At 43.8% G+C, this 11,367-nt stretch overlaps 1 protein-coding gene across 1 annotated transcript; it reads right to left on the reverse strand.

The window, feature by feature from the left end:
- Positions 1-2,216: 2,216 nt before the first annotated feature.
- LOC138800058 (uncharacterized) lies at positions 2,217-10,800 on the reverse strand. Its single transcript, XM_069981864.1, has 4 exons — positions 10,714-10,800; positions 7,575-7,669; positions 5,937-6,083; positions 2,217-3,105 (listed from the first exon to the last, which is right to left on the reverse strand). Exons 1-4 carry the CDS (start codon positions 10,798-10,800, stop codon positions 2,217-2,219), a joined length of 1,218 nt encoding a protein of 405 aa, XP_069837965.1.
- Between the last annotated feature and the right edge of the window lie 567 nt (positions 10,801-11,367).

Raw genomic sequence — 11,367 nt, forward strand, 5'->3', positions numbered from 1 at the left:
AGTTCCTCTGGCACTCGGCCCGTGGAATAGGGCCCTTAGGTAGTACATGAAGGAACGTGGGCAACCCTAAAAAGGAGGTTTGACATTTGGTGCATATGAGCATGGCCATGAAAGAGCACATTGTGGCCAGAGCACATATTAACACAATGGTGGATTTGTAACCAACATACAACTTTTAATATACAACCCCGGTGGCCTTTAGCACTGTATGTTTATAGTTGTTAAATATGTTTACCTGTATTTAAAGGTGGTTGTTTTTTTAAAATGAATGGTTTTTTTTTTGTGTTCCATTTCCAAAATGTTATGTATACCAATAAAAGAGGAATGTAACCTGTTTACAATTTAAGAAAAAAAAATTATTTATGTTGGCTGCTGTATATTGGAAATACATGACAACTACAATTTATAAGTGGTAAGGTGTGAAGTGGCCTTTTGTACAGCAAAGTTTCTATTTTTTAAATAAAAAGTTTTGCAAACAATAAAGGTGTCGTGGCTAAATTGTTAGATTGCAGACTTTAACAATGTTAGTGGACAAACATGGATTCTAGTAGCGTAAATCTATTTACTTACTAAGGTACATGGGCACGACTGGTGTCACATTTCTTTTTATGATGGTGGTTTTAATTAAACAACATTTTAGACTCTGTGGTCACAGAAAATGTTTGCAGATAGTCTTCCTAAAAAAAATAGAAAGTCATATTATGCTGTACTGCTGTGTGAGTTAATAGCAAACACACTATAAATTTATTATGAAGACCATACCCCTTAACGACAAAGGGCGTATAGGTACGCCCTATTGCCGGTAATGGTGTTCAGAGCAGGGCTGCGAAGCGGCCCCGCTCGGATCCACCGCGGTCACCAGGTGCAGTGTGTAGCCCGGGACCGTAGGTATTAGCGGGCACGGTTCGATCGCCGTGGACGCTAATACAGTAAGCAGATGCAGCTGTCAAACATGACATCTGCATCCGATTACCGGGTACTGCGTATCTCTGGTGTATGGTGGCGGAGATCGCTCCTATGGGATGTTATCCAGGAGGAGCGATCTCTGCTTCTGAAGCTGGCCAGAGACCGCTCCAAGATGGCGCCGCCCCTGGCTCGGCACTCATTTGTGTCCGGCTGCAGCAGCCGAAAGCAAATTAGTACCAATCTCATGGATCTCTGCAGCATATCTATGCTGCAGAGATCTCAATGAGAGATCAGAGTGTATATACTAGAAGTTCCCTATGGGGCCTTCTAGTACATGTGTGAAAAAAAAATTATAGTGTTGTTGTCATTAAAAAGCCCCCTCCCCTAATAAAAGTCTAAATCACCCCCCTTTTCCCAGGTTATAAATAAAAGTAAATTTAAAATTAAATAAACAAACATGTTTGCTATCACTGTGTGCGTAATTGCCCGAACTATTAATTAATCAAATTAATGATCTTGCACGTTAAACGGCATAAGTTCAAAACTATTCCAAAGTGCAAAAATGTGCATTTTTGGTCGCATCATATCCAGTAAAAATTTAATAAAAAGGTAATCAAAAAGTCGTATTTACGCAATCAAGGTATCTATAGAAAGAACACGTCATGTAGCAAATAATGACATCTGACACAGCCCCATAGACCAAAGGATAAAAGCGCTATAGGCCTGATAATCGTGTGGTTTTAAGTAACGTATAGTTCTTAACAACGGTTTGCTTTTTGTACAGGCCATCCAATACAATATAAAATATACATGTTAAAATATAATTTCAATTGTAACGACTTGTGGAACATATATAACAAGTCAGTTTTACCCCAGGGCTAATGGAGTTAAAAAACACATTTCCCTCAAATAAACAAAATGGGGTTTTTTTCAGTTTCACAACACTGAATTTTTTTCTGGTTGCGCAGTGTACTTTATGCAAATAATTCAGCCTGTCATTGCAAAGTTTAAATAGTGATGCAAAAAAAAAGGCCTCATGTGGGTCTCTAGGTGGAAAAATGCAAGTGCTATGGCCTTTAAATGCACAAGGAGGTAAAAACAAAAAAGCAACAATCAAAATTGGCTCTGTCCTTAAGGGGTTATATAAATATAAATATTTGCACTTAGCTAAGTTTAATGTCAAATGTTTAATCAACGTATGTTATTACCTTAATTATAATAGATGGTCTATTTTATGTTTCCCAAGATAGTATGATGCTTGATGGGACGATCATCATGCGATCTTCTTGGGCCCCCTTGTGCAGAAGCGACTACTCATCACCAACACAGGTATATTGCCAGGGCACGGCACCTTCAGGGGACATGAAGTAGTCAGCGTAACGATCCCGAATAGCTACTCCCAAATTGGATGGAGATGGAAAATCCCAGTTGACAACATTATCAATAGTGGCTTGCTGGTTCTCCATTATCTCATCAGTTGTTTCAGGACGAGTATAATTGTGGAGAACACAGCAAGCCTTGATAATGTTGTCAACTGTTCTCACATCCAATTTGATTGTAGTACCCAGGATCCTCCACTGACTACTCATGATCCCAAAGGTGCATTCCACAACTCTACGTGCTCTGGCCAGCCGAAAATTAAAAATTCTTTTCCTGGTATCCAGTTCCCTTCGTGGATATGGGCGCAGCAGGTTTGGTAATAGCGGAAATGCTTCATCCGATATCATCACAAACGGTACAGGATCTGTGGAGCCAGGCAAAGGTTCGGCTGCTGGGAGCTGATCGCCCGCTCGGAGAATTTGCAGCCCAATCTGTGATGTTTGCAGCACCCGAGAATCCCCAGTACTGCCATAGGCACCAACATCGATGGCAACAAATTTGCAGTTTGCATCAGCCACCGCCATCAGGACCACTGAAAAATATTTTTTATAATTGTAAAAGCGTGATCCTGAGTGCGGTGGCTGTTGCACCCTGACATGTTTACCATCGACTGCACCTAGGCAGTGTGGGAAATTGGCAACAGTCTGAAAGCCTGCTGCAACCTGCCGCCAAGTCTCCTCGGATGGGCTCGGCATCACCCTGGGCTGCAATTTCTGCCAGATGACGACGCATGTACACCTCACAATTCGCGAGATGGTTGTTACACCAACTCGGAATTGGAAGTGCAGGGATGCATAGCTCTCGCCTGTGGCTAAAAAACTGTATGGAATGACAGAACAGTCAGGTGGAATAGTATAGAAGACATACAACATAAAAGAAAACAAAAAAATTATATATTAGTGTTTGCGTTATCTCTCGGATTTTATCAATATGTATGTGCTTAACTATTATAAATACATTTCAAAAAACACAAGTCCCACAGATTTGTGAGTCTGGATCCCTAGCTACTATAAAACCTAAACCCCACAGGTTATAGGTAATAACGCTTAAATGATAACATAACAACGATCCCATGGTTATAAAACCTAGCCAATTTATTTCATCTCTTTGTTGTGTACATAATGTTGTAATGGAGAAAAAAAGCAATATATGTCTTTTACCATTTTGCCTGTGCTGTATGTCGTGTTGTAGCTTATTGTTAGTCTAACTATATTATGCGAACCCCAGATGGTCAGTTCAACTGGTAGAGGGGGTACGCAGGAGGTTGGGCAAACATATTAATTATGTATTCCAGTGCCTGAACAGTACTATCAAGCAGACTTGTTCAGCCACTTTGAAATACGGCAGATTTCTCATACATTCCCCCATCAGCATTCCAGTAACATTCTTTAGGGGGCAAGAAGAAAGATTGTGAAAGTCTGGGTGATCTGGGTAAACATGCTCACCAGCGCAATGTGCCCCTGCATCAGCTGAATAATAAAATGACGGTATCACTAACCTGGTTTACAGTTAGCTGTTGATGGGATTTGACTAAGCGTGTGGGGTTGTGAGAGTAGTATAAACTGGGGGGTGTAGCCAGCGTTAAGAAAGTTGCCCAGACAATTAGCCCTAAGGCATGTAAACTCCCAGTACTGGCCATTGGCAGGAGTGGAATGTGGTGGTGCAGGAGATAGGGCAGTCGCGTAATCCATGCCTGATGGACCTTATTGTGCCTGTTGGTCGTTGGCAACAGGGCTTCCCAATATTCTGTCCAAGCACATTGCACTCCTGTCACAGCAATGGATGGGGGAGTTATATGCACCATCATTTATTTCCACCTTGGTTCTCTAACAGCATTTAACTATCTGGTCGTACCACTCTCACCTCCCCCCATGCTTTAGGCAAAAGAATCTTCTCCTCACCTCCTATTGCTCCCCCATCATCATCTTCCATCTCTCTCTCAACTTGTCCCCTCTGGCCCCCACCAATCAACTTGTCTCTGGCCCACACCATCTCATTCTCTATTCTCGAATATCTAAATTTAATTCCTTCCTCTTCTAAACTTTTCCCCATCATGTACGTAAAAGAATTGTTTCATATACTGTCCTCTCTCCCTTTACTCACATTCTATAGGACCCACCTTATCTGCTTCTCTAACCCATATCATTTTATTGTAAATGGGAACATCATATTGTCCTCTCACCGCCTTTATCTTCTCTTCTCTACATCATCTTCTCCTCTTAACCCCATCTTTTAAAATAACCCCTCTGCTAGTCTTCCCCCTTCACCTCCTCATCATTTTTCTGGCCACAAGATGAGCTATTTGTCTATATGCAGAGGTAGCAACTTTCATAAAAGGTGGTTTGTCACTAACTAGCATTTTGATATTCACAGATATTATGCTTTTTATTTACTATACTGTTGAAAAATATCTGCTTATTACCGAGTAGAGTTGTTATCTGGCTACATAAATGGAGCCGACTTGAGTACATGGTGTGAGTTTTATGTCTACATGTGGAATATGTTCATGGCCAAATGGATTGTTGTATCTATACTAAACGGTGTTTTTTATTGTAAAGCAGGGGAACATATCCATCTCAGTGTGATATATGCCGCCTAATTCTCAGTTACCCAGATGACTGACTCATGTTCTGCTTATCTGGGCACTGTGCCGTCTTAAATTCTGTTTGGTTGAGTGTGCTGTCAATGAGGCTAATTCCAGAAAAGGTGATAGAAGTAAAGGATAGGTAAGTATGTGCAGTTTTGGAGTGACATAACTAGTCACAATAGCTTTCTCCTTTTTATTTATTCCGGACACACATGCAACTCTATGCGCGTGAAAGATGATTTATGAAATGCCAATGATATTAGCTGTGACAATTTTTAATTTGTGGGTTTGGGGGGGGGGGGCAACTAATATTTTACATGCACAGCAACGGCATATTTAATTGAACTGATCTAGCACCGACATTTATTGCAACAAGAGTGACTTTACAACCTTGCATTGAATGTAGACCTGCATGTGTGGCCCGGATAGCTGCACCACCAATGCCCTGTAGCAAGAGTACAGGCCCATGGTGCTTCCAAATGCACAGATAACATAAAATTATAATTAAATCTGTTAGTAGTTTATTCACACTGACAGACTCGCAGCGAGCTTCTCACTGGCAGTTCAACATGTCCTGCCTGTTCCCACACACTACGTACTTGCAGCAGCCTGAGCGACCGCAGCAAGTATGTAGTTGAACCGTCCTTAACCCCTTTTTGGTTCTGGCTGGCTTCCCCGATGTAGGCATACATTCAGTCTCCTTGCTGCATGAGTACGGCATCCTGGTATCCCGTCTGGCCAAATAGTGTGTTGCCCAGCCGCAACCACTGATTGGCCGAATGGATGAGCAGAACACCAGACCCCTGCAGCAAAGAGAGGTAATGGATGCGTAAAGCGGGGGAGCCGGGCAGGGGCTGAAGGGGTTAAGGATGATGAAATTACTTACTCAGTGCAATCGTTCAGACGTTAGCTATTATGTAGTGTGTGGAAACTGGCAGGACCTGCTGAGGCCGCAACGAGAATCTTGGTACAAGTCTGTCCATGTAAATATACCTGTAAGAATACGGCAAAAAATTGGAGGCAGATAAACTGTCATCAACTCCAAACGCAAATGTCAACTAACCGCAAGGTGATGAGTAGCCTTTCCTCTGCACTAATAGCTCTTCTCATGGGGGTATCCTCAAAAGTCAGATCCACTGCCACAAGTTGTAATAACGAGTCAAATTGGGCCACAGTAAGCCGGCAGAAGGCCTTAAATTTGTCTTCATATCTATAGTAGAAAGTATTTGCGTCATCAATTGTGTGAAAAATAATTTTTATTATGTGACCGTCTTAATCAGAATAAGCCATTTTGTGTCAAAAGCTAAAACTCATATTTTTTCCAGCAGTAATAAAATTACTGGGTTAGCTTCAATTTATAGAGCTGTAGTTTTCAAGTTATACCTTCATCGGCACACAGCTCAAACTAAATTTGTTGGGTCGCTACAGTTTTAATTTCAAAATCACTTAGATTACTAGTGTTATTAACCAGAATATTTGGTAATATAGAAATTAAATAAATAGCTTAAAATAATTTTGCCATTCACAAATTTATTATTTTTTTTTTTTAATAAACCAGACATCTATTGTTTTGACCTTAGGATAATAAAGTACCAGCTTTTAAGAACTTGATTTGTTGGTTGTGACAGATATTCACGAATGTTTCAGATTTACTTCTGACTGGCCGATCAGATAACAGAGTGCTCAACCAATCACAGGCCGCGGTGGTCCCGTCCTGTGATTTGCTGAGCGCTCCGTCAGATGGCCAACCATTCTGACGTTTGACAGCCAAAGACCCGGGGACAGAGCGGAGGAGAAGAAGGCTGGACAGGTAATGTATTGCTGCTGCTTCTCCTCCTCAAATTGTCGTTCGCCCACCGGGCACCGATATTCACCCGTAGTGATGCGCGATCGGGGAACACTGATTTTAGGTCTGCCTATAAATGAACGATCAGCCGATGACACGATCATCAGCTGATTGTTCTCTCTATTTCACTGAACGATAATCAGCCAAATCAGTCCAAAAGGGCCCTATCCGGCCAAATATCATTACTGTGGAATAGGGCCCTAAGATTGGTAGGCGGATGGTTTGTACACATATTTTGATTGCCTTAAAAAATCTTAGAAGCCTAGCTTATCAGTATCTGTTGGCTATATTAATTGTATCACCATAATGGTTAGGTGTGACAAATATGTCAGCGCCATCGCTCAAGTGTGGTGCGCCATACATACCTGATGATTGGAAAACGTTCCCCTCAGCTATTTTCAGGTAAGACATCAATTTATGGAGATGTGGCAACCTGCTTCTGCGGTCCCTCCTGCCGTCCCACCTCAGCCGCGTCATAAATGTCCTCAACCACAATTGACTAAGGCAGGTTATTGGGAGAAAATGGTGGCAGAACAGCTGATGACGCTGCAGATGGGGGCCAGCATGCAGAACAGCAGAAGTAGGGTGACGGGCTTCCCACTGATTACATCATTGATAGAAGACAGGGGTGGACACGCGCCAGGTATGTATCGCATAACACACTTCAAGTTACACGTGCAGATGTGGGGGTAAACCAGAGAAGGGTGCATTTAACAAATGTAACGTAACATTATACATTTGTATAACTTTGTAATGTATGATTTTGGAATAAATTGGTGTGCGTCACACTGAACCTTTAAAATTTTTAAGCAATTATTCTTGTTCATTTTTACGGGGAGATTAATTGTCACATACCGTCGTAAATCTTGATACAGATTGGTGAATACACCTGTCTGCTCACGATCCTGTAGAATTGGGTGAACCCAATAGCGATGTCTTTTTTTTTTCCTCTATCGTGTTGAAAAAAGATTTCCATTAGCATTTGCGTGCACACACACATGTGATATATAAAAATATACAAATATGAATATGTGTATACATAGGTATAATGGGAATCCCCCCCCCCCCCCCGCTGTTGATTTCCCAGTATTATATGGCCCCCACCCTGTTGCTCCTCCAGTAGTATATTGCCTCTCTCTTGCTCCCCCAGTAGTATTTAGCCCCCCTGTTCACTCTCTCCCCGTACTATATATAGTGGCGGATTAAATGTGACATGACCCCCCCAGCCCACCCCCCGGTAAATGGCGGATTATAATGTGGGCAGTTTGGGTGGCCGCCCGAGGCTCCGGGGGGCCCATGCCACGCCGCCCACATTATAATGCTGCTGCGGCCCGGCCCCCCCTCACCACTACAGGCTCTTGTGACCGCAATCATTGTTTTGCTTGCGGGCACAAGAGTCCTGCTCTTACTGTCCCCCGGCTGTTACACAGCTGTCGGAGGTGTCCCGTTCTATCCCCCGGCAGCGGGCGCATCACATAGCTCCCTGTGCGCCTGCCGCTGTGACTTTCTGTGCACGGGGAGCTCTGTGATGCGCGCGCTGCCGGGGATAGAACGGGACACCCCCGGCAGCCGCACATCAGCCAGGGGACAAACAGAGAGGCTCGATGGGGGAACGGGTTGTAAGGTGAGTTGTTTTTTTGTTTTTTTTAATATCTGCCTGCACGGAGGGGAGGGGGGTGGGTTGAAAGAGGGGGACCATCTATAAGGGGGGGGGGGGGAGAGGGGGACCATCAATAAGAGGTTGAAAAAAGAGGGGGACCATCTAGAAGGGGGGGGGGGAATAGGAGGACCATCTATAAGGAGGGAAAATAGGGGGTCCGTCTATAAAGGGGGGGGGGGGGTAAAAGGGGGACCATCTCTATTGGGGGAGGGGGAAAGTTGACCATCTATAAGGTGGGAAGAGGGTGACCATCTCCTATACGATTAGCACACTCCTCTTCTGATATGCTCTGTGCTGCTGGGACGGTGCGACCTCCCCTATAAGATGAGCCCCCACCTCTCCTGACATCCTATGTGATGCTGTGACCCTCCCCTATAAGATCAGCCCTCTCCTATAGGATTAGCATCCTCGACTCCTGACCTACTCTGTGCGGCTGTGACCTCCCCTATAAGATCAGCACCCTCCACTCCTGACATCCTCTGTGCTGCTGTGACCCGGCGACCTCCCCTATAAGATCAGCTCCATCCTCTCGTGAAAACAGGTGGGAGTATGTTTATTTGGGGCAGTGGAGGTGGGGTGGACAGAGCTTACTGGGAGCAGCAAGGGACCAACCATTATCTTTATTGGGGCCAGCAGGGAGGGGAGGCCAGGTTGGGTGGACAGTCCGGGGCCCTGGGTACATTTAATCCGCCTCTGACTATACCAGTAGCCTCTCAGGATTGTCGAATCCCATCTGTAGTGTGCTTGAAACTATGCCTTAAAGGGGTAGTCCAGCCAAAAAACAGTTCTTTCAAATCAACTGCTGCCATGAAGTGACAGAGATTTGTAATTTACTTCTACTAAACAATCTCAAGCCTTCCAGTACTTATCAGCTGATGTATGCCCAACAGGAAGTTGTATAATTTCCAGTCTGGAGAGCAGGAGAGGTTTTCTATGGGGATTTGCTCATGCTTTGGACAGTTCCTGACATGGACAGAGGAGGAAACAGAGCACTGGGTCAGACAGGAAAGAAAACACCACTTCCTGCTGGACATACAGCAGCTGATAAGTACTAGAAGACTTAAGATTTTTTAATAGAAGTTGAATTAGAAATCTCTGGCACTTTATGGCACCTGTTGATTATGAAATAAGAAATTTTTTGGTTGGACTACCCCTTTAAGGCCCTATCCCACGGAACGATTATTGTCCGTATTTGACTGATATCGGCCGCAACAGACAATACTCGTCCAGTGGAATGAACTGCAACGATCAGCCGACAATGTTGTGGTCGGCTGATCGTTACAGGCGCTTGTTTTTTAAAATGTCGACAATCAAGCGACTAATATAGCAGCGATCTGCTGCCGTCGCTCCGTTAAATAGGAGTGTCTGCAGCAGACGCTGCTATATCCTAAGGCCTGCCCGGACCATCAGTGATTCTCCCAGCAGCGTTGTATAGCGGCAGCAGCGAGCGGGGAACGAGGAGCAAATGAGCTATACAAGCGCTCGTTTGCTCCGCTAACAACCAATGTAATAATAGTCCTTTTTTAAGCAATGTGAGAGAAATATGTTTCTCAATCTCAACCCACCAGAACGATTTACCTCATGAACCCCACCATATTTAACTGTACGTTATGGTTTAATATTTATACCTCTTCGTGTCGTCTAGCCAGCCTTAAGGCCAGGTGCAAAAGTAAATTTAAATATGGTCGTCTAAGACGAATTGGCTGCCTGGTCGACATTTCCACACTTCTCTATGAAAACCGGGGATCCTTTTCACCTCAGAATACCTCAGCTATATAGTTCAGTCAGAAAAGGTGAGTTTTTTTAAACAAATCTTTATTCCACCCTCATCACATACATCAACAAACTTTAATGCAAAGCATCAGTTGTTAACAACCTGCGCGAAAAACGCATGTAGCTTAACGCTTCAAAAATACGCAGTTGCGTATTTTAACGCAAGACAATCGCATAAAACCAACCTGCGTTTTGCCTGCGTATTTTTAGACTGATTCGCGCAACAAATACGTCAAGTGGGTTTGTACCCTTAAAGAAAAATGCTTCCCTACCTACAAATTGGCATTACAACAGATGGGGTTAACTCGCCCCTGCGAGCCCTTGGGACGAAGGAATATTTTAATTAACATAATAAGCCTAAGCTTTTAATCCCCTCCTACGGAAGTATAAATAGGCCCCGCCTCCTCAATATCATTAGTCTTTTTTACTTCGTTACTCTGTAAGCCCTAGGGGACCTTGCCCCCTCCTACCTTATCTGTTTTCTATCTTTCTTAAGATTATCATCTGCCATGGTTGTTATGCATAGGAGCATCTCGCTCCTGTGTGTATTGCTGTGGATACAGGGCCGCCGGTTCCTCTGTTGCTGTGACACGCAGGGCTTAGGCCTTTCGTGTCACCGGGCCGGATGACTTCAGGGGTCCACGTCATCGCGCCGTGACGTCGTTGCGTGCTGCGCCACACGCCGGCGCTGCGTGATGATGTCACAAGCCAGCGGCTCATCGTGCGCTCGGGTATTTCTGGTGCCGGTTTTCAGGAATGCTCTCTCTCTCTCCTAAGAGTTAGAGGATTGTCTGTCTGTATCCCTACAGTGCTTTTCGCCTGCTTGTTTCTACGAATTGCCCTTCTATTCAAGTGGATTGTAAGTGTATAACTTTTCTGTACTCTGCTGCCATCTAGTGGATTTTTTGTTTTACTACATCTATGATTACAGGCTAGGCCTGTGTATTCATTATAATCATTGCCTGCATTTTCTGCATTCTGTGTTGTTATAAGTAAGACTTATACACATATTTCTGTAGATGTCAGCAATGGAGACCAGCCCGTCTGGAAAGAGACCAACTAAACGCAAGCATTTTACTTGCGCTGAATGCGAAACACCTCTGCCCGATGGTTATGAATACCGTACGCCTTAACCTACAAGCAAGATAAGGTTCCTTTTTCTACATAATATGCTTATATGGATTTATATGTTTTAGTTCATTGTGCTTCATGTCG

The sequence above is a fragment of the Dendropsophus ebraccatus genome, chromosome 8 (assembly GCF_027789765.1).
Source record: "Dendropsophus ebraccatus isolate aDenEbr1 chromosome 8, aDenEbr1.pat, whole genome shotgun sequence".
NCBI lineage: Eukaryota > Metazoa > Chordata > Amphibia > Anura > Hylidae > Dendropsophus > Dendropsophus ebraccatus.

Excerpts from the sequence above, each read along its gene's own strand:
- LOC138800058 (XM_069981864.1), bottom strand. The coding sequence starts at position 10,800 with ATGACGTGGACCCCTGAAGTCATCCGGCCCGGTGACACGAAAGGCCTA. Across the intron at positions 6,084-7,574 it reads CTGTATCAAGATTTACGACG|ATATGAAGACAAATTTAAGG; the intron begins GTATGTGACAAT and ends TTTCTACTATAG. Across the intron at positions 3,106-5,936 it reads AGGCTACTCATCACCTTGCG|TTTTTTAGCCACAGGCGAGA; the intron begins GTTAGTTGACAT and ends CATTCCATACAG.